The sequence below is a fragment of the Ptychodera flava genome, chromosome 13 (genome assembly GCF_041260155.1).
Source record: "Ptychodera flava strain L36383 chromosome 13, AS_Pfla_20210202, whole genome shotgun sequence".
Classification (NCBI taxonomy): Eukaryota; Metazoa; Hemichordata; class Enteropneusta; family Ptychoderidae; genus Ptychodera; species Ptychodera flava.
In genome coordinates this window covers 23,298,553-23,325,692 of record NC_091940.1, presented here as the reverse complement: position 1 = coordinate 23,325,692, position 27,140 = coordinate 23,298,553, and the positions used below count along the sequence as shown (strand labels likewise).

General features: G+C 38.4%; 1 protein-coding gene across 1 annotated transcript; it reads right to left on the bottom strand.

Moving 5' to 3' along the window:
- LOC139147876 (glutathione peroxidase 2-like) lies at positions 1 to 26,927 on the bottom strand. The gene is made up of 2 exons (XM_070719091.1): positions 26,281 to 26,927; positions 1 to 2,622 (listed from the first exon to the last, which is right to left on the bottom strand). The coding sequence occupies exons 1-2, from the start codon at positions 26,842 to 26,844 to the stop codon at positions 2,080 to 2,082; spliced, it is 1,107 nt and encodes a 368-aa protein (XP_070575192.1). The 5' UTR covers positions 26,845 to 26,927; the 3' UTR covers positions 1 to 2,079.
- Between the last annotated feature and the right edge of the window lie 213 nt (positions 26,928 to 27,140).

Genomic DNA, 27,140 nt, shown 5'->3' with positions numbered 1-27,140 from the left:
CCTAGTAATTCGTCTCTAAAGCGTATTTGGATCAGGATTTCATTCTCTACATCGGGACTCCACCGTATAGTTAAAATAGAAAGGACAAGCAATACCAACCGTACAACGTCCTGATTATCCAAAGATAGCTATTTTTATGGCTAAGCTAAAAAATCTCTAATTCAAACGGACGTGAGTAAACTCGTTGCCGAACTAAAGTGAATGCCTTGAGATGAAATTGCCGAATCCTGGCTTTAACACCATCTGAAATACATGATCGTGCCTTCGTTAGCCTTCTGTAAATCAGTTATAGTATGGAGCTTGAACGTTCATAGCTCCACTGTTATACGTACCGAACTGTTGTACGTATCGGTACCGAAAAATAAACAGTCTACCCGTGGAGACGCTAATGATACGATGAGTGGACGGAAAGAGACGGGCTAGACTTCGTCACACGGTGATCTGAAGTCTATGTAAAACACAAATTAAAAGATATGCTTAGCTGCTAAACTATTTGAAGACCTTCCGAAAGCTCGCCGTGGTGCGACAAACTAAATTCAGAAAGGGGTTATCTTCCCTTGATAGTAATTTTATCGGCATAGGGTGCCATACATACAATCAGTAGATATAACAAAAAACCTCCCAGTTAAGGCCAAAGTAATTAAATTCTTTGTTTTGCGTACACTCAAAATGGGAAAAGGTACGCGTCTAAGCGGCTGAAAAAACACATAAGAAAATTAACACAATGTAATTTTATTGCAGCAAATAAAAAGTTGTATAAACATTTTAGTTAAGAAAAGCTAAGTGGGAAAATTTCCAGTGTGTGTTTTTTCATGAAACCTTAAAAACCTAAGCGGGTGGGGAAGCAAAACAAAGAATTTAATTACTTTGGCCTAGAGTTGCTCAGTCACCTAATATGTGCCTATAGTCATATTATTTGCTGAAAGAGGCATATCAACACGGGTTTGGTGGCGCACTTTTCGCATAGCAAACCCAAAAGGGAAAATCAAGGATTTGGTGCAGGTGACCACCACATTGTTGTAACGTTGAACTGTTGCTAAGGGTTAGCATGAGCCCAGTGTTAGTCAGTCTTGATATGAACTCGGGTATCGCATTAACGACCGTACATCTCCCCAGAAAAAGGATCCATGCATGTCGATTTTTATGGTGTTACAGGGACATGTTCAATCAAATGATGTTGATGATATCAGCATTTGTAAGGTGGCATGGCATAAGTGGCCCCGAATAAAATCATTGGTGTCCATTTCTTGAACAATTTAAGATGAAGATAAACGAAGTTGAAATTATATCAGTAGTGCAATTATAGAAGCGTAAACAATGAAACATTACGATTTTTTGTCATTTCTTTTTAATTTTTATATAAAGAGGTTAAACTTTCCTCGGCACAGTTAACGAATAAAAGTTTTGCCCGTCGTCAAAATCAAGAGGTATGCGTATTATTGTGAAACTATTATGAAATTGTTCGGTCATGTAAATTATTTCAAAAATATTCATCTGTCTTGTGTCACCTTATCAAAGATTTACCAAACACTAGCAAGTTCAGTTCAGATGCTTTTGCTTGGTTTTGGAAATATGATTCAATTTCATCATGTAATCACAGGAATTTAGTGACATTCTCACGGAAGCAATAGATACGTATCATTCGATGGATCATTAATAGTTTCATAGTCAGAAATCACCGTATGAAGATAAAAAGGATGCAGTGTTGTTTTCGCGTGTTAGAAATAAAACTTTTATCACAGTCCCTCTATGACTAGGGGACTGTACGTTGATGAAGAATTCTACTATTTTCCGTCCGTTTACAGTGCAAACGAATATTTATTTGAGAGTGGCGAGGCTGCAAGCAATTTTCACAATTTTTGCCCTGCATTTTTCCTCACTTTGAGCATGCCTCTCAATATCTAATGGTCAATTCTTTACATGTATCAAAAATAGTTTTTAGTACGCTCATAAATCGGTATCACGTTCATTTTGGCTTTGATGTCCCTCCAGACAATCTTGCCCTGTCAGCCATGCAAAGACTCAGAGTATTTTTTCTTTTAATTATAAAAAGTATGGACACCTATAATTTTACCGGGGCTACGAACCCCACTGTCCCATTGTGTAGCTGGGAACACCGAGTACGCTGCCCACTTTCGGTTGCCTCTCCTTGTAAGAAAAGTCATAGTTCCTGTCCCTTCTGGACTCGCCTCTCCTCGGTATTTTCTTCAGGAGCGGCTCTATTTCAGAAGTCAGCAGCGCCGCTTTCGTCTTCGCCGTGAACCTCTTCAGCGGCGTCCCGTCAATGCCGATGATGAACTTCTCGAAGTTCCACGTGATGTCGGATCTCAGCACCGGTCTCCAGGTGATGTCGCGCGGGTCCTTGGCGAACGTGGCCACGTCGTCTGTCGGCAGGGGAAGTCGCTGCTTGAGGTACTCGAAGACGGGGTGCGTCCTGTCGCCGTTGACGTCGCACTTGGCCATCACGTGGAAACGAGGTTCAAAGTTGCGCCCGGGTCGTACGAACTTCAAACACTGGGCGATCTCGTCGTTGTCCCATGATACTTTGCCGCCAAACTGTTCACATGGAAAAGCCAGCACGACAAGCCCCTTGCTGAAGTAGTTCATCACCAAGTCGTTTAGCTGAAAGAATATGAAGCGACATTTATTAAGAACAGACATATATATGTACAATTGGTTATTCATGTTTCTGTTTGTTTTATGCGAGTCTAAAACTGCAGTCTGTGGTTGGAGAGATTGCGCTAAAAACCAAGCTTTCAAGCGATGTGAAAGTAGAGTTGCGTGAAAGTGATGAAAAATGTTCCTATATAAAGAGGAGGGACATCGTTCCCCGTGGTAAACGAGTCAACAGGTGGCTATGAACGCAGCATACCGGCTTTTTGAATGCACGCTGTGTTGCCATGATGTTGTAGGTCTGCCCACTCCATGGAAATTATTTGCCTACCCGTCTTAAACCAAATTTATGAAAAGTGAACAGATATTGCAACCGGACATTCAACCCAAGTATGAGGCATACATGTATTGAGTGTAAAAGCGTGCAGCTGTGAGTCAGTTAAAACCGCATAGTTAAATTGCTCAGTGTATCATACAATTGAATATCCATTTAGACGCAATTAAAATGTAATAAAATATCGTCGTGTGCACGGCGGGCTTTTCCGTGACCTTTCACATGCGAGAAAGCAGGTTAAAACCAAACGCGCTCCCACAGCGTCATTGGGTTAATTTCCTGATTTTATATTGATTGGAACAATCCTATGATAATGACTTTCAAGGTTTCAGTGGAGAGTCTCCCGGTACGCGCATGCGCGTTTGTCGCTGGCGGGGAAAACGTAGAAATGCGGAATTTCATGCTTTGCGAAAATCAAAACGGTGGATGAAAAAGTGTTTTTTATCTTTGTTGAATCTCATCTCATTGCGACAAAACGATAGTGCTTGATTTGTCTTGGATTCCATAGCTTTATCGCCTTGCAATACAATAGGGCGTACCTCGACTTTTTTTGTGGTATAAGCTTATACACAAACTCGTGAATTATTTCACACAGTTTGTATTATATAAGAAGATGGGAGATGTAATGATGAACACAATCGCCCGCATGCGCATTCAACCTTTAAAAGTTAAGATTTCACAATTTGATATTAAAATCATTAATATTCCACGCATAGCGTGCCCTGATACGACCGTAATTTACAGCCTTTGTATTTTCAATGTCCAACTTTTGAGACTGCCTGAAATTGAAATTACCGAAATACCGATGGAAACCAAATCATTAAAAAAGCGCTTAATTCGCCCCTTTCACGTTCGACGTCATCGCTGATTCATTCAGAGAACAGCGTGACCCGCGAGATCACTGGCCGTCGAATATTCAAACGGGTGTTCATTAACGGATTATAGTATCGATGTTCTCACTCGCCGATAATATTTGCGTTCCCCTTGACAACCTGTGAGTTGAAAGGGGGTCGAGAGAACTCTGGTTATGAGTCGATTAACGACCTCTCAATGTCTTCGTGGTATTTTGTGAGAATCTATGCAACTCGAAGTACTGCGGTTTTCAGTTGTCAATTTCATTCGGGTCATTATATACGATAGAGTCGATCGCCGCCGTGAAAATGATAGAATATATGGACCAGCTGGTGTAGGATCTTCCGGGAGAATTTCACATAAATCAACTACGGGATGCGATTTACGATGCGATAAATTATACAAATCTGCATCGATGCAATGAAATTATATTCAGCGGTATACTGTAAGGTGACAGGGAGTACTTTTCACGAACCAATGATGACACGAAATTAGTGATATTTTACACAATGTGCCGATCCATATTATGTCAATCAAAATTTCGAATCAATCAAGTGCAACAGGTCATGTGAGAACTTGTTCAATATTTATCGCTCGAGGTAACATCACGTTGTGATATTTCAAAAACACGGATCTGTTTCCATCGATACGTGACAACGGGTTTGTGAATAAAATAAACGAGAAGTGACGTGATGGCCTTGCCGTATTGCTTTTATCCATGTAGGGAGGTAGCATACTTGGGCCCCTTTTTTCATATTGTTTATTAATGATTTACCTTTAGCTGTCAACAACACCATTGAAATGTATGCGATGATTCTACAATCATGGCAAAAGGAAAGAACCTGGCAGAAATTGAAAAAAACAGTCAATGATGATCTTGAATCAGTAAGGCATTGGTGTATGCAAAATAAAATGGTTATAAATACAAGTAAAACAAAGACCATGCTTATGACCACACATCAGAGATTGTCACGTCTACCAAGAAATGTTCTTCATTGTAAACTTGGTCAGAATATTTTAGAGTCTGTAAATGAAGAAAGACTTCTGGGTATAGTGGTAGATCAACACTTGAACTGGAAGTCAAATACTGATTCAATTTATAAAAAGGTCAATTCACGTATAGCTCTACTTAGACGTATAATACAATATTTACCATTAAGTACTAGACGAACATATTATAATGCATATATACTTCCCCATTTGGATATTGTTGTAGTGCATGGGGAACTAGTGCAAATATAAACAAGTTATTCAAATTACAGAAACGCGCTGTGCGTGTTATGATGGGCACTAAGTATAATTATCCGACCAATGGACTTTTTAGATCATTACATATTATGCCTTTACCTGATAGAATTTTATACAAAAATATGTGTTTAGTTTTAAATCCTTGAATAAAGGTATAGCCCCATTGTATATGACGGAAATGTTCCAATATGTCAGTCAGTGTCATAGCCGTGTGACCAGAGCTAGCTCCCAAAATAAGCTTGATATCCCTAGAGCCAAATTGAATGTTTTTAAAAACACATGGTCAGTACAGGGAGCTATGGAATGGAATAAGTTGAAAACAGAAGTCAAATCTTCTGAGACACTTGTCTTTTAAAAGAAATTATTTAAAACAATATTGGGCAGAATTTTAATTTTTTCTTGCTTTTCCTGTTAATGTGGAAGTTGTTATATGTGGTTATTTGTATTTTCACTTTTGAAAATTGTTTTTGTGGTTTTGTATATATTTGTTGTAATGTCGAGGGCCCTGGGGGAGATAAACTCTCTCTAGAGTTTACCAGGCTACCCTCATTAAATAAAGCCAAATAAAATAAAATAAAAAATAAAATATATTGACTGAGTAAGAGTTTGGGGCTTAATGGGAACTAAATATATCGATTAGATAGATGATTCAATAATTTGTTAAAGAACTTGGAACTGACACCGTACAACCGCACATACAGATATACAGACAGAAACCAAGACGGGAAGGATGGACAACGGGATGATGGGAAAATTTACAAAAACCCGAGCCATATAGGTATTTTGAGAGTGACAGACAGAAAGGTAGATAGACAGCAAGTCATCTATAAAGACAGAATGGTGGGTAACGGGGGGTCAAAAATTGTCAAAATATGCATGAAGAAAGACCGACAGACAAACAGACAGACAAACAGACAGACAGACAGACAGACAAACATACAGGGAGTGCACGCACTGACAGACAGACACCCACGCACACACACTCACACGGGAAGGGGGCGTGCTCACGTGGGAAATGGCCACGGCAGTGGTAGTGGTTGTGCTGACAATATTTAGAAAAAAATGTGTTTGTCTTTTTGACGATTATCTGGGTATTATGAAAACTGAATAGATTCAAGAGAAAAATCTATTTTATAAAAAAAGGTGAAGATAAAACACGATTGGAACTAATTTGGATAATTGGATTTTCATATTTTTCAAGTTTCTCAAAAGTGTTATGTGCCATACAGCTGAATGTTGCAATATTGCAAAGTACTCATAAACACAAGTGTATAATATAAAAAGAAAAGCAGATGAGATTACATTTGTAGATTAAATCGACATTACTTTACCGTCCATTTTTCAAAAAATTAGTTCCAATCGTGTTCTGAACAGTCTTCACTGTCAGTGCATTTCGTTTCACGACGTGTCTTCATTACTTTCCATCGTTATTTCGTGTTGGCAGGTGATTCTGTTTTTATAAACAAAATCAGCTTATCCAGACGACTCACCACCATTACTCACTATACCATTCCGTGAGATTTACGACCGCGCCGAGGTATAGGAGTCGACATGGTAACTGTCCACGTGGAAAGTAATGCCATCGATCAAAACAATTTTATGGAGTCTCGCAGAGGCACATGGCTCGTAATTGAAACAGAATTAGTAGAGTAAACGACACATATTGATCACAATATTTGTAGACACTCTATGTGGATGGTGTTTTCTGAAATTCAACGCATATTGGCGAGTCTCATATTACGTTGAATGTGCAGCATGACCCGAACAATTATAGGACTATGCCTAAAATGAGGATTTTGAAAAGTAGGCTGAGAGTAGTGTGTTTTCGATGAGATTCAGTCTTGACATTTTAAGACGGGTTCATTTTCTTGGATAAGATTTATGAAATCAGATGTACGTCGAATGATGGCATCGCCACACAACGCCTATGTCTCCATGTCTTCACAGCGCGTATCCAGATCCATTTACAAGAAAGCACAGTGATTGAAATTGTTCCCTCTTTTTAAGCTATTGTTGAAATTGCTGGTTTTTCTTGCTTTAGATGGTTGGTCGTCTGTGTTGTGGATATTTCCGTGACTTTCATATATATTGTCTACCGGTTAAATCTGGTGCCTCGAGCCCGTTTCTATGTTCCAGGAAACGGCCACCTTCTTTCATTCTGTCACTTTTGCACCTGACAATTTACGATTGGAACATGAATACAGAAAGCATGTGTTGCGATAACATTATGTCTGATAACATTAACCATCAGGTTATGAAATAATATTGATAAGCAAGCAGAAGAGATCCCGGCTCGCGACTCTTATATTTTGCATAGCAACATTACCCCCATCCCTCACGATACATACGCCATTACTTAAACCAAGAGCCTCCAGGAAGCGTCTCTCACAAACACAGCAATGTATCAAGGTTTTTAAGTGAAGACCTTGAATGTACACGGTCCATTGGTCGATTTAAATCATATTTTTGTGCTTCACAGACGACCTGGATTTTTTATGAATACTCAGCTGAATTGAATAATGACTTTACATGCATTGGTACTCAAACCTAATCTCCCGGTCCTTAGATACGTTCGACCGAGTTTTCAAATGTTGGCAGGACATTAATTGTGCAGTATCGGTGTACACTTTGTAATTAAATCACTCGATACATTGGTGACGTCTGTCTTCCGGCGGGAGTTTCAAAGCAACGTCAATTGGCGTCTGTGAGGGACCAGGTTTATTCTCACATAGACAGCACTACAATATGTTCTAAAAGCTGCAGTATCAGACTGAAGATAGAGAGATGGATGGATGGATGGATGGATGGATGGATGGATGGATGGATGGATGGATGGATGGATGGATAGATAGATGGATGAATAGAGAGATGGATGGATAGAGAGATGGATGGATAGATGGATGGCTGGATGAATAGATGGAGGGGAGGGAGGGATGGACAGATTGGCGATTTGGTATGCTGGGTTGAATGGATTGAGGGGTACATGTTTGGGTGAATAGACAAACGTAGGAACGGACGGACACACGGTCAGAGACAGACAGACAGACAGACAGACAGACAAGTTGGTGTAAGTACAGGGGACTAAGGCAGAGCGAAAAGTGTGAGGGCTTATCTTAATATCTCACTAAATTGAAGTGATAAAATTTTAATTCGCCGTGTGTTCATAATAATATAATATGAGTAGAGTGAATGTGCGGCTAATAATAGCGGATATCGTCGAAGTCGAATGATCACCTACCTATGGAGCAGCAGTGTGAACCGGATAGTGCGCTTGCGACTGTCAACATAGCTAGCCACCAATGTATAAAGCTCAATTAGCTGCTTATGTATTTTCCATTATCTTGTTCACTCTATAATACGCGTTTTCTATGCTCCCAGAATTATGTCGAAATGCCATGTGTCCTGCCATGTATTCAGCTCGTCAGCACAGCCCGTAGGTATCTAATAACACAGACAAGTCTTTTTCAAGTCAAACTTCAGTCCGGGCTCAAATTCATTTATGAGTTTTTAGATAATAAAATAGCATATTGTATACAATGTGTAGTGTTTAGACAGCTGGTGGTTTAATGTACTTGATTTGAAAAGTACAACGAAAATATCATCAACAGTGCAGCGGTTGTCCCTTCAACGTCACAGCGAGATACACGGAGGAAAAATCAGCGCACAGTTAGAATAACAGATTTATTCTATTCATAAACAAGCGACTGCATTTGGCTAGTCTGCGAAGTATAGTTATATTGATTATGTTGCACTATAGCAGTGATGAGTCCAACAGGGTTTCTTATGACGAAAGGAACACAGGTTGTCGATGTGTAGGTGAACGTGCTTCATCGAAATCTAAAGCCGAAGGGTAAGTGTGTGTGTCACATGACAATATTAATATCCGGAAATTATGAGATCAACGAGGGTGGATTCGTTCTCCCGGAAAACATGTCATATCCCGTTCGATTTCAAGTCAGAATTGAATGTGAGGCATATTTTCTGAATCAGGGATAACTTATTACTCGGGAAAACCTTGTCGAATGTCATGGTATCAAACAACGATTAAATATGAACGTTTTCCAATGTGAACACTGTTAAAACGGACAGAACGTTTTATCCCGCCAATACTATAGGGTAAGAGTATTGGCCAGTTTCTACTGTAAAGGAAAATATGGTAAGTGCGAACGGCAGCTTTGAAATATGCCTTTGTTATCGTGCGGGAAAAATTGTTTTTAAGTCTTAAAATGGTCATCTCGCACAGGAGTATGGATATTTATATTGTCAAATGTGTGACCATAGACCCTATAGAGCCAGATTGGCTTCTGAGTAAAACTTGGATGCCTACATTTCATTTCTGATTGTTTTAAATGTTCAAAGTGTCGATCGGTCTCATGGTCTTTAATTTGCCGCTAAAGTGAAAATCGTGTGTCCAGTCCTTTGAATTTTCCGACGATAATCTTGGCAAATCGCCAATTCTTTTGGGAGTATCCAATATTCGCGCAAATACGTGAAGTGTTTCGAGTTTACGTGAGGCACATATTTTCACAATAGTATAAAGGATTGCGCAAATTGGTAGCTTTTCTTACTTTCTAGATAGAGAAAAAGACAGTACAGAGAAAAAATAAGACTGCCTTTGGACCCTCAAACCACGTACGAAGACCAAACTTCACATGAACATTGCAATGATTGATGGGAGTTTACAGGCTATTCCCTTTGTGGGTAAATTTCAAACACTGCCGACTGTCAGATTTTGAAATTATTTATCGACATGATACTCATCCAAGCTACGAATGACAGACACTGCTGTCATTTTATGATGATACAGCTTCACGTATACGTGGAAGTTATTTGCCACGGAGTATTAAAAGAATGACGCATGTTCTAGAGTACTGTCAGATTAAGAAACACTGATCAGAAGTGCAGTCTAGTTCATTAATTTACACAAGATGTTGCCTAGGTACACAAATACAGGAAATAATACGATTAGTTCATGGATTTGATCGCACGTGCACATCTGTGACGAATGCCTGGTTCTGACACAGATGCCAAACTTTTGGAAATTTTCGATTCATATGAACGTGACTTGTCGAAAGTTCACCGGCATGTGGAGCTTAGATGGCTATAGAAGTCATGGCGCTTGTATGTCTCAATCCGTAGATCTCGCCCACTCTCGCTGTAAGCTGCGAGTACATGCAATTTCATGCACATTAACCCAAAGGGGAGGAGGAGAAATGACCCGTTATTGTAAGCATGCTTAACGATGGGGGTGGGGGTAGGGGAGTAATGAAAAACTGGACCCTGATATTGTTGAGATTAGAAAAAGGCTGTGCCATTGTGGGTTATAAGACATGCAATCCAAAACATATTCCCGGGGCTAAGCTCATATGATGCAAATCACTTGGTCGACCTTACAGTCCTTTGTAGTACCATAATACACCCTGCAAATGGATTAATACAAGAAAGCTTGGTCTACATTCTCTATTCCACAGGTGGCCAAGGATGTTCATATCACTGACTGGTGAGAAGCTTTAACTTTTTTCAAGCGAACTTAAACCACTCTTTCCGCAAAATGCCCGTTAAACGGAGAGTTGCCGGAGGATGGTTTAAATATATCCACATAGACACAAAGAAGACTTATGTGTTTCCCATAACTCGATCCTGCACCCAATGATTGGACACTGAGAGAATCGTGAGAAAGGTTAATAGTATATAATCCGTATCTAAACTTATCAATCGGATGTACAAAGCTTCGTAGTGTATTGTGTTTGCTGTTTTGTTATGGTTCCCATGGTGAAACGCCATGGCTGCCACGGCGAAAAGTTTTGAGAGCCAAAATATACGCTAGATCTTAGGAGTTGAGGTTCAGTCTGCAGTAGTATTTAGAGGTAGCGCTCAATCTGGTCGAGCTTTATTTTGCTAGGAATATACATTTTCATTAAAAAATTAAACATTACAAAACGTGCACATGTAAGTGTGCACGAAAATATCTAACTGAAAATTTCGTCTGCGAAAGTACGTTGAACTATTGTTGTCAGTCGGCGCTCACAAACACGACATTACAATCGTCGTGTTACACGTCGCCGTTGTATTCCTGCAGAATCTGTGAATACTGTCAATATGGAAGCAAAAAAAAACTGGAGGAACATGTTTCGTGTCATATAGGACTCTTATCTAAGAAGATGTCCCTGTTAATGTCATCAATATGAAAATTGCTATTAATTCCACGATGAATGCAAAAATCGCCATGAACGTCATCAAAAGAAATTGAAGGTCAAGGGTACCTAAATATCATGTCTACGATACAAAACGTGCGATGTCACTTCATGTTACCGTTTGATGTCATAATTTTTCAGAAGTCAGAGCCCGTATTAGCTTGTTTGCTTACTACACTAACAGGACATACACTGATATGTGTAGTTTGTTTGAGTGTGACTATGGTTTCTTGTCACGAGGTCAAACCCTAAGACTTTTAGAGACGTTATAACAGTTAACTAACCTGGGAATTTGTCTCATTGTTGTAGGTATTGATTTATTTTCTCAAATGTTATCGTTGAGTAGACTCATCGTTCAAAGAAAAATATTCCATACATTACCTGGGTCAATGAAATAGCGTAAAAGATTTCGACAATACAATTCAGGTCATGTACTTTGAAGTCTTAGGCTTGCATAGCGTGCGAAGAAGTCGTTCATTATTTCAATATATAATTCCTATAAAGGACACTGTACAATAACTCTAATTTTTTATAATTTTCATAATTTCTCTCCTTGTTCTTCTCCCAAAACGCCTAAAAGGATGTTGATAATGTTACTATTAGCCTTGTCAGCCCAACACTCTATTCACGATGTATACTAGAATTGTTGACAAATTAATGCCAGTCCATTAAACATACATAGACTGTATTGGCAGGTTGAGCAATAACATTTCGACGTGGCTTTGTTTGGAGTAGAGCAGGAAACTGTATTCTAAAACTGCAAGAAAACTAATGAGAACTTCACTGGTGTAACCAACGATATTGGAGCTTGTATTGACCCATGACCGAAGCGAAGCGGAGGTGACTTCACATGATGATCTATAACATGAACGAAGCCTGCCAGCATCGTAATGGATTGGGTGCTCAAACCTTTTAGTCCGTGGGCTAGAGGGGGTCTACGTGCACCCCCCCCCCACAGGATAACAAACCTGTATTTTTCAGAACCCTTGGGATCCCTAGAATACGAAATGGAATTTTAACAGAAAAAATATAGGGACGCAATAGCTGTTATGGTCATGTTTTGAAGGGTACCGCAAAATCACGATTTTCCAAGCCAAATGCATTTTCGTCAAATCTGTCTTCTTGTAAGTCATGTGCTGAGCTCATTTTTTAACATAACCTCACTTGTTTGGTATCATTAGAAAGGGAATTTATTCCTCTTAAGATGACATATTTAATTATGCAATATCTGCTACAGTTTTTCTCAAATATAACCAAAACTTACCCCTTACCCCAAAATTTAACATTACAAATTACAGAAAATCTCAAATTCTACCAATTTTTTAGCTAGGCATAATAAAAAATGCAATGCTTTGTCTGAAATCTATTTTATTTGATACAGGGACATGTCAGAAATATGAAATAGACTTTTAACAGAAAAAATATTGGGAATCTACAGCTGTAACAGTCATATTTTGAAGGGTACCGCAAAATAATAGTGTTGCAGATTTGCATGCATTTTTGTTAAAACTGTCTTCCTATAAGTATCTGCTGAGCTTGTTGTTGAATATAATCTGGCTTGTTAGGTATCATTAGAAAGATAATTCACTAATCTTCAGAATGACATATTGTAACATGCAATATCTTCTATAGTTTTCATGATATGTAACCCAAACTTACCCCATACCCCAAAGTTTACATTGAAAATTTCAGTCATAGCTAAAACTAAATTCTAACATTTTTTTAGCTTGACACAAAACAATCTGGCCGTTTTTGCTATTAAATCTGTTTATTTGGTACAAAGACATGTCAGAATTATGAAATAGACTTTTAACAGAAAAAATATCGGGAATCTACATCTGTAACAGTCATATTTTGAAGGGTACCGCAAAATCATAGTGTAGCAGATTTGCATGCATTTTTGTTAAAATTGTCTTCTTATAAGTTATCTGCTGAGCTTGTTGTTGAATATAACCTGGCTTGTTAGGTATCATTAGAAAGATAATTCACTAATCTTTAGAATGACATATTGTAACATGCAATATCTTCTATAGTTTTCATGATATGTAACCCAAACTTACCCCATACCCCAAAGTTTACATTGAAAATTTCAGTCATAGCTAAAACTAAATTCTACCATTTTTTTAGCTTGACACAAAAAACCTGGCCGTTTTTGCTATTAAATCTGTTTTATTTGGTACAGGGACATGTGAGAAATATGAAATAGACTTTTAACAGAAAAAATATTAGGAATGTACAGCTGTAACAGTCATATTTTGAAGGGTACCGCAAAATCACAGTGTAGCAGATTTGCATGCATTTTTGTTAAAATTGTCTTCTTATAAGTTATCTGCTGAGCTTGTTTTTGAATATAACCTAGTTTGTTAGGTATCATTAAAAGATAATTAACTAATCTTTATAATGACCATTGTAATATGCAATATCTTGTATAGTTTTCATGATATGTAACCCAAACTTACCCCATACCCCAACATTTACATCGAAAACTACTGTCATAGCTAATGTCAAATTCAAGCAATTTTTAACGCAGACATAAAAAAATAGTCAATTTTTTGTATGAAATCTGTTTTATTGTGTACTTGGCCATATCAGGAGTATGAAATGAACTTTTAACAGAAAAAATATTGGGATTCTATAGCTGTAACAACTGTATTTTGAAGGGTACAGCAAAATCTCAGTATTCCTGATTCGCATGCGTTTTTGTTAAATCTGTCACCTTATAAGTCGTCTAATGAGCTTGTTATTGATTATAACCGGGTTTGTTTAGTATCATTGAAAAGGTAATTAAATAGTCTTTACAATGACATATTGTAACAGGTAATATCTTGTATAGTTTCCATGGAATATGACCAAAACATACCCCATACCCCAAGGTTTATATTGAAAGTACTGTCATAGATAACGTGATCAAATTCCGTGAATTTTTAGCTAGGCATGATAAAAATAGCTCTTTTCAGTATTAAATCTGTTGTATATGGTACTGGGTCATGTCAGAAATGTGAAATAGACTTTTAACAGAAAAAATATTTGGACTGTATAGTTAACAGGAAAAAAACAGAAAAAAAAAAAAAAAAATCAAAACACAAATAATTTTATTTGGACTGTATAGTTGTACCAGCCATATTTTGAAGGAAAGCAAAATCGTAGTACCGCAAATTGGCACCTTTTTTGTTAAATTCTTCTTCTTGTAAGTCATCTGCTGAACTTATTTTGTGACACAACCTGGCTTGTGAGGTATTATTAGTAGGAAAATTTATTCTTCTTTAAGATGACATATTGTAATATACAATGTCATACATAGTTTTCCTGGAATATGGTCAAACTTTACCTCATACCCAAAAAGTTCAAAGCGCAAATTACAGCGTATCTTAAATTCTACCATTTTTTGCTGCACATAATACAAAAGGCAATTCTTGTTTAAATTTGATTTATTTGTTACAAAACTATGTAACAAGTATAAAATTAACTTTTAACTTTTAAGATGATACAAGTTAGTAGCCATTTGGATCATTTTTGAGGGGGACCCATATATTGCAAATGTATGTGTTTCGGCAAATTTGCCCTGATACCTGGGTACCCTTCCAAATATGATCCAAAAGGCTACAAAATCATATTATGTTCCTGTTAAAAGTTAATTTCATATTTCTAACATATTTTTAACAAAAACACATATTTCATAGATTGCATACAAGCATTGCCTTTGGTATATAAAGTTAATAAATTGTAAAAAATGGTAGAGTTTCAGATTTGCAGTAATTTGCTGTGTAAACCTTGGGTATGGGGTAACCTTTGGTCCTATTTCATGAAACCTAAACAAGACATTGCATATTACAATATGTCATTTCAAAGACTAGTAAATTACCTTTCTATTGATCCTAACAAGCCAGGTTATGTCAAAAATAAAGCTCAGCAGATGACTTTTAAGAAGACAGATTTTACAAAAAAGCAAGCGAGTTGGCAATACTGTGATTTTGCGAGACCCTTCAAAATATGACTGTTACAGTTGTAGAGTCCAATATTTTTTCTGTTAAAAGTCTATTTCATAATTCTGACATGTCTCTGTACCAAATAAAACAGATTTAATAGCAAAAACGGCCAGATTTTTTGTGTCAAGCTAAAAAAATGGTAGAATTTGGTTTTAGCTATAACTGAAATTTTCAATGTAAACTTTGGGGTATGGGGTAAGTTTGGGTTACATATCATGAAAACTATAGAAGATATTGCATGTTACAATATGTCATTCTAAAGATTAGTGAATTATCTTTCTAATGATACCTAACAAGCCAGATTATATTCAACAACAAGCTCAGCAGATAACTTATAAGAAGACAAATTTAACAAAAATGCATACAAATCTGCTACACTTTGATTTTGCGGTACCCTTCAAAATATGACTGTTACAGATGTAGATTCCCAATATTTTTTCTGTTAAAAGTCTATTTCATATTTCTCACATGTCCCTGTACCAATAAAACTAGATTTAATAGCAAAAACGGCCAGATTGTTTGTGTCAAGCTAAAAAAATGGTAGAATTTGGTTTTAGCTATGACTGAAATTTTCAATGTAAACTTTGGGGTATGGGGTAAGTTTGGGTTACATATCATGAAAACTATAGAAGATATTGCATGTTACAATATGTTATTCTAAAGATTAGTGAATTATCTTTCTAATGATACCTAACAAGCCAGGTTATATTCAAAAACAAGCTCAGCAGATAACTTATAAGAAGACAAATTTAACAAAAATGCATGCAAATCTGCTACACTGTGATTTTGCGGTACCCTTCAAAATATGACTGTTACAGCTGTACATTCCTAATATTTTTTCTGTTAAAAGTCTATTTCATAATTCTGACATGTCTCTGTACCAAATAAAATAGATTTAATAGCAAGAACGGCCAGATTTTATATGTCTAGGTAAAAAAAGGGTAGAATTTAGTTTTAGCTATGACTGAAATTTTCAATGTAAACTTTGGGGTATGGGGTAACTTTTGGTTATATATCATGAAAACTATAGAAGATATTGCATGTTACAATATGTCATTCTAAAGATTAGTGAATTATCTTTCTAATGATACCTAACAAGCCAGATTATATTCAACAACAAGCTCAGCAGATAACTTATAAGAAGACAATTTTAACAAAAATGCATGCAAATCTGCTACACTATGATTTTGCGGTACCCTTCAAAATATGACTGTTACGGATGTAGATTCCAAATATTTTTTCTGTTAAAAGTCTATTTCATAATTCTGACATGTATTTGTACCAAATAAAACAGATTTAATAGCAAAAACGGCCAGATTGTTTGTGTCAAGCTAAAAAAATGGTAGAATTTAGTTTTAGCTATGACTGAAATTTCAATGTAAACTTTGGGGTATGGTTGGGGTAAGTTTGGGTTAGATATCATGAAAACTATAGAAGATATTGCATGTTACAATATGTCATTCTAAAGATTAGTAAATTATCTTTCTAATGATACCTAACAAACCAGGTTATATTCAACAACAAGCTCAGCAGATAACTTATAGGAAGACAGTTTTAACAAAAATGCATGCAAATCTGCAACACTATTATTTTGCGGTACCCTTCAAAATATGACTGTTACAGCTGTAGATTCCCAATATTTTTTCTGTTAAAAGTCTATTTCATATTTCTGATATGTCCCTGTATCAAATAAAATAGATTTCAGACAAAGCATTGCATTTTTTATTATGCCTAGCTAAAAAATTGGTAGATAGAATTTGAGATTTTCTGTAATTTGTAATGTTAAATTTTGGGGTAAGGGGTAAGTTTTGGTTATATTTGAGAAAAACTGTAGCAGATATTGCATAATGCAATATGTTATCTTAAAGAGGAATAAATTCCCTTTCTAATGATACCAAACAAGTGAGGTTATGTTAAAAAATGAGCTCAGCACATGACTTACAAGAAGACAGATTTGACGAAAATGCATTTGGCTTGGAAAATCGGGATTTTGCGGTACCCTTCAAAACATGACCATAACAGCTATTGCGTGCCCTATATTTTTTCTGTTAAAATTCCATTTCGTATTCTAGGGATCCCAAGGGTTCTGAAAAATACAGGTTTGTTATCCTGTGGGGGGGTGCACGTAGACCCCTCTAGCCCACGGACTATTTCAACTCACTTGATCGATCACCGATCATAGCTTACAAAGGAATAACATGAAGTCGAAATTCGGAGGAAGGGGGATGAGAGCTGCCCCTGAACAGTCTACATATTTTCATTGTCACTATAAATTATTCTTAAGACAGGTCATAGGGTCATGTTTTTCGACTTGTGCGATATTTGTACAACTTGATGGGGACTTAGATACTCACTTCAGGCTGACCATGCTTACATTAAAGTACACCAAGTTCAAGTTTGGGAAGGGCAAACAGAAGGAACCGGTAAACGGTGAGTTAAGAAGTTCATCTCTATGGATGACGCGTACAACAGCTAATGATGAAATACTACTGCCCTGGGGGGCACTTTGCATTCTGAGCTCACCCAACGTCAAGATTTACACTCCTTTACCAAAAAACCCCTTCGGTAAATATCATAAATAATTCGGATTTATCTTTAACCTTTAGCAAAATCTACAAAGCGAATTACCAGAGATGCAAGGAAAGTGATTTTCAATGTGGTAGTGTTCATCACGTGACCTACATCAAAGTCTAGTTTCCAGTGCAGTTACTTTGCTATCGAGATTTCCTGGAAAGTTCATTAAACTTAAGGTATTTCGATTTGTAGACACGATTTTTTACTTTGAAAAGATGAGACATTGCCCCTTTTCACTTTTTAATTTTGAACTAAAGCAAAAGTAGAGAGGGTTGAAATACTGGAACGAAAATTACTTTTTAAAATCCTCTCAAGGTCCCCCTCTCCTCAAAATCGTTACAGTCCCTCTTTTGAAAGCGGCAAAACTCTACAATCAGGGTTCTAACTATCACTTTTGCTTTGAACCCTTGACCTACTCGGTACATATTTCGTTGTGGAACTTGTTAATAAACAGGTGAGTAAGCTCTTTGAAAAGACGGTATTGATTCAAAAGAGTCGTGTGATACTTCCGAACAACTAACTATCCTTGAACGGACTATACCTCTATATGGTTTCCCCGAGGTTCCATCGAACGTCTGTCCTTACGATACAACTTTCAGCTATTGACGATTTTTTTCTCAAAGGCAAAATGGCTTTCATCGTACAAATGGTATGTCGAAACAGTAAAATTAATTTAAATGAGAAATGCAGTATGATCACCGTCTACAGTGTGAACTAATGAGACAAATTAAATTGTTTATTCCCAACAAGATGGTGGCAGACATCTATGTAAGATCTAATTCGTTCTCCATTTTTGTAATCTTTCCTGCACAAAATCGCAATCTGTAGGTGTTACCACAGGGCGTTGTCTACATGTCCATCCCCAGGGGTGGGTAGGTGTTTCGTTGTATCGCTAATAAAGATATATTCAACCAACCTTTCTACCAACGTTCAAGGATAGTATTTTACCCTTGATTACTTTGGCTAATTAGGCACTCAAACTCATCAGATAATAGACGCAGCATGTTGATAAAACGTATACGCAAGATTGTCAAGGGCAGTGCTAAGTTAAGACCGAAACACCAAAGGTTGGTAGAATATATCTTTATTAGCGATACAACGAAACACCTACCCACCCCTGGGGATGGACATGTAGACAACGCCCTGTGGTGTTACGGACATCCGATTCGATATCTACACTTACAATAGGCCAAAGATTGAATTGTTAAAATTATTTAGAAGGGTGCAGCATAACAGTGGGTAGGCTAGTAATGACAAACTCTTATTTTTCCGAATTAAAAAAATCGAGGACACCATAAGGTCGTCTCACTGCTCAAAACATGTCTTGAATGTTTACAACTAGTTATGCAAAAACAGTGTCTATACTTTCTGTGTATTCGTCAACACATTGTAGGGTTTACATATGCATGTTTACAACAAATGTACGTGCACAGTACCCGGATGTATGAGGATGAATGAATATTTGTAACTATAAAGTCGTTGTACACCCATCAATAGCTCTTACCGTGTTACCCGACTAGCTAACCACTTAATCACAGCCCTACATAGCACGTTTTATAGGTTAAGAGGTTACATTGCAGCTGCGCTTGCGTGTTATAATTATGTTAAGGTGGTTGGAAAGGCTATTTTTGCACCAATTCTTTTCTCGGAGTTAATGTCAAGTTTCAAGTGTTAGAATATTTTGTTCAAATTTTCAGGATAACTCCCTTAGTTAATATTTTCTCCAAAGAATATAAAAATTGTATATTTGCAGCCATGATTTTGAAATATGACACCAGTAAATATTAAAATTTAATTTTTCATATATTTTACACATTTGAATTTAATAATAATTTGATAGTATTAATATTACCAAATTTGTATAAATATGTTGACACTACTTATTGTAAGATTTGTACGGCAGGATTTGTAAATAAAATTTGTTTTTATGATTTTACATGGGTTTATATATCAAAAAATTATTAAAAATTCTTTCAAATTTCAAAATGTGATTTTTCAAAAAGTACTTCAAATACAGGAAAATTGTGCCGTACAAATCTTATCTGTAACCTTGTTAACAGGCTGTAGAAATTCCATGTCCATATCTCATTTCAAAGTTGGATTAATTTGGTATACAATTATGTAGGAAAACTGTTATTCTGTCAAAAATGTTGAAAACAAGCCATATTTGCACCCCTCTTTTGAAGTCATAGAGCAGTTTTTTTTTGGTTAATCTCACTTTTGACACCTCTTTGACACTCAAAGAATCTAAAAATGCATTTACAATAGCAGTCACTCACTCTGAATGCCAGCACCGCCTTGTCAAACTTTCCTGAAAAACAGCAAATAATGACTTTCCCTTTTCAAATATTTTATTAAAAGCTAGGGGACCTCTACCATAGTTAATACACTAAGGACTCCCCAACTTCTTCTTATTTGGTCAGTTTTTCAGAAGTTTTAACAGGCTATAACTCTGCAATGCCTTTGTGCCCAAATGTCTAGTTTTTTTTATTCCACAGAGAATGTTGACTACTTTTATATTTTAATAGTTTTGTTGAAATTTATAACTGACGCTCTAGCCTTTCCAACCACCTTAAGGTAGTATGCACCTTGGAGCTGCAAGATCTACACGTCTATTCAAACTTATCTGGCGGGAAATAAAGTCACTCTCTCTCCAGAATAAAACAATAGGGGCCACGTCATGACTTTTGTATTAGACAAAGAAGTTACCTGATAAGTATCTATATTTGAAATTCAAAATTGAGGCCATTCCTACGTTAACTCCGCCAGGAAAAATTCAATGTCTGATTTTCAAAAAGACAAGTCCTTAAAAAGTGCATGCATTTCAAAACGAGTCCAGACAAGCAGTACAACCACAAAGTATTTTAAAGCGAGAATAAGAATATAGTACCCGTGGCGTATTCTCCACTTCGAATATAGCTAATAGGCAATACCTTTTAATTAGTTTTTGCTTTTACAGTCGGCTATTGAGATGGTTCAAGAAAGTGAAAGTGGCGTTACAGAGAAAACATTGCCTGTTAAATATTCCCAGTGATCGAGGTGCACGTTTGCTCGCGTGCTAAATACACCTCGCATTATTTTCACGCCACTCAGGCATCACAGAGCTGTCAAGTCTGGCGAGTTCTTTGGTGTGTGCGTGCTGTCGTTAATGGAATAATTTAATAAAAACTCGCTCAAACGGAAGTGTAGAGTTTCGTACACGCAAAATCTCGAGGAAGAGCAGAAAGCTCGCGTTGCAACGGGAAGTCATATGTAAACTGGTTTTCGTCAGCCAACAATCTTACAGTAAGGGAGCGTTCAGTTTTTACGGCTGGGGGGGCCGGCAAAATCTTGTCGCCGGTGTTCAAAAAAATATAGACCCCCCCCTGCATTTTTCGTGAAAAAAAGATGACCCCCTTTGTCAGACGAAAAAAATTGATGACCCCCCCCCCCCCGCTTAAAAATAACTAAAACCCATACGTCAAATTTACCCGCATGGTTTGGATTTGAACTCCGGTACGCCGCGCACTTTATTCGTGTAGCAGAGATGCCAGTGCACAAACTTCTCAGCCACATCCATTGAAACATCTGTTAATTAGGACGACTGTAAGGCAATTTTTAACTTCATTTCAATAGACAACTCATGTCCATGGACATTGTATAAAAGTGAACTTATTGGAGTGGTTCGCCAAAGCAGCCCTCCGGTTAAGAGGGTCATGGGCCATTACGTAAAGTCAACTTTATTCTAGTGGGCCACCAAGGTACCACGGTAAAGAGGGTCGATCATGGCTATTGCATAAAGTAGACTTTACTGGACAGGGCTGCTTAAGGCGCACGGCCATTAAGATTGCCGTGGGGTATTACATAATGTCAATTTATTGGAGTGGGCCGCCGCAGGCGGCCCGCCGGTAAAGAGGGTCGATCATGGCCATTGCATGAAGTAAACCTAATTGGAGTGGGCCGCCAAAGGCGTCTGCCTGTTAAGAGGGTCATGGGTAATACATAATGTATATTTATTGTAGTGGGCCGCCGAAGGCGGATCGCCGGTAAAGAGGGTCGATCATAGCAATGGCATAAAGTGAACTTTATTGTTGGTATTATGTTTTTGAAAATGTGGTGACCCCCCTTTCTTACCAGTGAAAAAGTGATGACCCCCCCTTTGCGGATTCGAAAATTTTGATGACCCCCCCCTGGATTTTGCCGGGCCCCCCCCCCCCCCCCGGCCGTAAAAACTGAACGGTACCCAAAGAAGTGCAAAATCTAATACGGTATACCCTGAATATCAGATGTTAGCGCTAACTTGTCGAAAATTATATGTAATCGTACAATAACTTCGCTGACCGGTTGCGCCCTCTTTGAGTGTATGTATTGGATGAAATTCGCACCTATGATCAACTCGGTGAGTGCTATTCCGTGTGTGATTCACTGTCAAGGACGTGTCATTTTCACATAAGTCTTGCTGATTTCCAACTTCCGTTTTTTCATTTGAGTTCTTCTAGACTCAGTTATGACTCAACAACTCTGTTGATCAGGGAAGCTCGCTTATGTCTTTCATTCTCTAGTTGGCGGCTGCGTCCGTTCGCCATCGAAGTGATCGCAGTACTATCTGAGACAGCTATTTGCGAGAAACAGCACAAAAAGTTTTATTTGATCTCAGAGCCATTACAAAAACTGCTGGGTCCGAGTTGATCAATCACGGTAATCGAATGTTTTCCGAGTAATACCGAATCTGTGTACTTGGTTCCAAGCGGATCATTTTCTGTGCAACATGCGAGTCATGACACGCTGAGCACCCCCCCAAACAAAACAAAACAAAACAAAACAAAACAAAACAAAAACAAAGCTCGTAAGAGCATTACGAGCATCGCTGTTATAATGACCTTACGAAAATTATACAAGTCAAGAAATGATGCAAACAGATACCTCTTCGAATTGTCCAAATTTTAACATGTCCACAGAAACTGAAAGAAAAGAAGTTTTTCAAATAGTAGCTGCAGAAGAGCGAAAGCATCTTTACACGTCACTAAAATGATCAAACGTGTTTAAAGTTAAGATCGTCAAACCCTTTAAGCCTGAAAGAGAATTTTGATATTCTGACATTGTCTTCACAATGTAAGGACATTGTCTTCACAATGTAAGGCCCCGAATTCTCAGATGCCAGCATGCTCGTTTTTTCATGCAGGACAGTCGTCCGTTGAGCGATGTCGTTACAATTGTCAGTAACTCCTCGCTGCACTCAACATATATTAGGCCTACCTCGTCTTGGGGCTGTATGCGCACCCGTTAATTAACCAAAAGGCCGCTCTGGCCTCAGGAAATAGCACCGTATTCTGCAATAACGCACGGCCACTGCACTAGGGGTAATTGAAAGGGGGATATAACTGTCATGACATAAATACATGCTCACACTGTTCCATATTATTGTGCTATATAATGTACGCACTGGAACAATACATTGTAAAAATTCATCGAGCGAGTTGTCAACGGAATGAGTTTGCCAATTTCCTCCAGCAAAGAAGTGAAAACGGCGTCTACATACCGACTGATATCCTTAGTTGCAATGGAATCTGCCATCGATGTGCTCTTCAAGTTCGCGCGGTACATAGTTGAATACAAAATCTCGCTCATTGAACATATCTGGCTCTTCCCGCCGTCGTTTAAGTTGCAGACGACATTCCTCTCATGGTCACATGATCAGACATGGACACTTTTTCAGCGAACTATATCACCAGGGAAATTCTCCGGCTCAAACAATAGCCTCTGACGTCATTTTTTGATCCAGTTGGCACCAGTGTTACCAATTTGTGATATATAGGCGAGCTGGTTCAAATATATGTAAATTGATGTGAAATGATTTGATTGGCTAACTATTGCCTTGGCGCGAGGAAAACGGAAAGTGTCTGCCCGGCATGCTCACATCCACAGACTTTTGAATTAATGTGTGCCCTTGCTTTACGCAGTTATCGATAGCATAACACTTTCTTCCGCCACCATGACAATCGAGATTAACTACAGCCCGCGGTCTATGATACTCCTTTTTAGAAAAAAAGAAGGTTCTGCCGCGTTTATCCTGTTTATACCTGTTCGCAATGAAAATTTGTACTCCTTAAAATTTGTAACGAAACGTCGAAGGAGAAATAGACAGGGTTCATCACTGCATGCACCGGTCAAAAAGCTTTTGAGTTACAGTAACAGCGACGACAAGTTCAACATGTCCGAGTGCAGTCGTCGATCGATTCCATCACAAGGAAAACGAATAGAATTCAACCAGAAATTTCTAACTTAATTACATGCAAATAATTCGAAACACTGTGATGAGACGTGACTCTTGAATGTTGTCATGGTGATAAGTCTTCCTCATACCGCATCATATTCTTTTGACTTTGAATGCAGCAAGTCAAATATCATCGTATTTGCCAAATGTCGCATATTTATCGTGAATTGAAATTAACAAAACAACGGTTTTATTGACAACATTCACCGATAACATTATCAAAGTAACAGTGTGACATCCACTTCCATATTACGGTAACATAGCCCCGATATAACCCAGTTGGAAGGTTTCTGGGACAGACACCCCCGGACATTTACCGCCAAACACTCAACCTTGCTCAATTAACCGAAGCCCAGACTGTGTGAAGTGTCCAGAGGCCAATATTCAGGGGTAGTCGTCCCTGCAGCATACGAAACATGTAGACCTTAAAATCATTATTTTTTATTTGTACGATTCCATACGTGACCCAGTTTCTAATTAAATCATGCAAGACTAGATTGTGTAGGATATGTACACCATATGCACTGATTTCGGCATAAACGTTGTGCATTTCTCATATCAACGTTCGCATTTCCATGGGAAGCGTCTTGTGAAAACGATATACTTCTTATCATATGTGCAGCCTTGTCGTAGTGTTATAGAACCACAGTTGGTCAGCAGTTCTGGAAATCTATTTCTAGCATAGAAAGTATAGAAAACACTGCCCATGCAGATGCTTCCATACACCAATACTTATTCGGTTTTGATATTTCATGCTGTCTTTAATCTATGCTATTTTCTCCAATGTTGTAGATTTTGGTAAATTGCGTGCATTTACCGAGCACAGTACAGAAAATCGGGTATGGTTACCACTCTGAATCGCGCAGTTCCGTTCTGTTAAAGGCGACACAAGAATTATCGACTTGTTGGTTAGTACTTTAAAAGGGCACTATTTCCTCTTAGCAACCGAAATACATTCAGCGCGTCGTTATCCGGCACTGCAGGGCTAATTATCAAATGTCGGACTGCATGAAAGAGTACAAAATGATGCTCATTTCTTTGAACTGAGTTCATAATTTACATATGAGAGAGAGAGAGAGAGAAAGAGAGAGAGAGAGAGAGAGAGAGAGAGAGAGAGAGAGAGAGAGAGAGAGAGGGGGGGGATGGGAGGGGAGGGGTGGTGGTGAAGAGGCCTACATTCTGTTGCAATTAATGGTCTTGACACATGTGGAAATAGAGGCCTGAATATATAATCGAATCGATCATGTTAATATTTCCTTTATATTTCAGGCAGGCATATATTTTATGATTGTTTTATCTCGATAAAATGATAATTGTTAATGTTCATAATTTTCAATGGCCGAACAGTTTGTCAACTCAAAATAACACGTATTGCCAACAAAGTGTACGGAAATCACGGGTGTCTACTGGGTATTTAAAGACTTCATTTTGCCTGATAGCTGAAGTGACATTTTTACTGTTCTATCTCTAGTATCGAAACGCCAACAAAGCTGAAATTTGCATGGCATCGGTATATTTCGACCATCGATTGCACTCACTCGCAAAACAAACGTAACTATCGATATCGATAGCAGCAAAAGCTAACACAACTTGACTTAAATGTATCGACCGTCCACTCAGCTCATGAGTAAATATGTTTGATTTCTGTTCTTTAGAGTTAAAAGGTGACAGTGGCATGCTTTACTTCTGCCAATCCTTAGTTGTCTTTGTGGATCGCAATACTAAAAACCACGACGGAAAAATGGTTACGCCAAGATTACAGGTGCGCCCGGTGGCTTCAACAGCAAATAAAAGCCCTGGTGACGTTCTAATGGCCGTAAAGCAAAATATCGCAAACGAAATAACACGCTTACAATGGCTTTGTCAGAACATAAAAAGGTGAGATTTAGTCTTATCCGCATAGCGGACACGTTAGTGTGAAAAAGACTTTGTACTCAGCGCGACGGATGGGACGTATATATATGAAGTCTAACGTCATGATAATAACGACACCCGGATTACGTAAGCAATACTTCTCGTGGTGGAATGCGACGTCACATATCTTGAAAATATAAAATTATCCAGATAGATTTCATGAAATATAATGAAGATTTTGGTCAAGGTGCACGCTCAGAAGCTTTGATTTCTGTGTGTAGTACATCGCAACTGCCCGGTTTTACGGGACTGAAGAAAGACTTCGGTGAAGCGGGCTAATATCCAGGATCACACCGTAGATGAATGTCTTACCTGAAATAATTCCCTCGTAGTGTTCTTGTCTGACGTTGCTATGTTGGTTACCAGGACAACCTTGCCTTCGAATTTAGCGAACGGCAGCATATCTCCATTGATAAGCTGGGCGGATAACTCGAAGAAAGACTTCACCATGGAAACGGGGACAAGCTTTTCGTTTCGCTCGAAGTCCCTCGAATCCATGATGGAGGCGGAAGGCGGGAGCGAGAGAGCGATGGGTTTGAAAATCCCCGGCATGGAACGCTTCCTCGACTGCTCGGACACTCTTCTCTTTCCATCAGCGACTGATCCTTGCCTTTTATGCGTGCTATTCAGCCCCGGAAGAGAATTAGCGGGATCCATGCCCCTGGTGGCGGTATAACCGTTCTCAGCGTCGCTAACGTGCACCGTCGACGGCCGCTGCGTGGACCCCCTCGTCGACAGGTGGTTCGGTATCAACTCGCTGGCGTCGGAAGTCTTTGCGGACAACGCCACGGCTCCGAACGAGTTGTAAGTGTACGAACGCTGCAACTTCAGCGGAATCACTGGAGAGCGACTGAATTTTTCACCGCGAGACATCATGAACTGGTGAACAGCTCCAGTTCATACAAAAATTCTCATAAACTTCGGGATTATTGTCACCAAACAAGCGGATGAACGGTGTTAATACCTTCAAAATGGACAAACACCACCGATCCCATAAATCATCGGTCAAATACTGTGAGATCCAACCACAGATGGGACCATTTTCCACAACTCTGGCGCATTTTATGAGCGGGCGGTGTTAGCTCGGCAGAGATGCTTCACAGCAGTGGGATACCGACATGCCTTTGTGCACGGTCACACCGTTATTAGTGTGTTCCCACTCGCAGAACTTT

What these genes read in the sequence shown, in the direction of transcription:
- LOC139147876 (XM_070719091.1), bottom strand. Translation starts at nt 26,844, where the DNA reads ATGATGTCTCGCGGTGAAAAATTCAGTCGCTCTCCAGTGATTCCGCTG. An exon ending in CTACGAGGGAATTATTTCAG is followed by an intron (nt 2,623 to 26,280) that starts GTAAGACATTCA and finishes ATATTCTTTCAG; the next exon opens with CTAAACGACTTGGTGATGAA.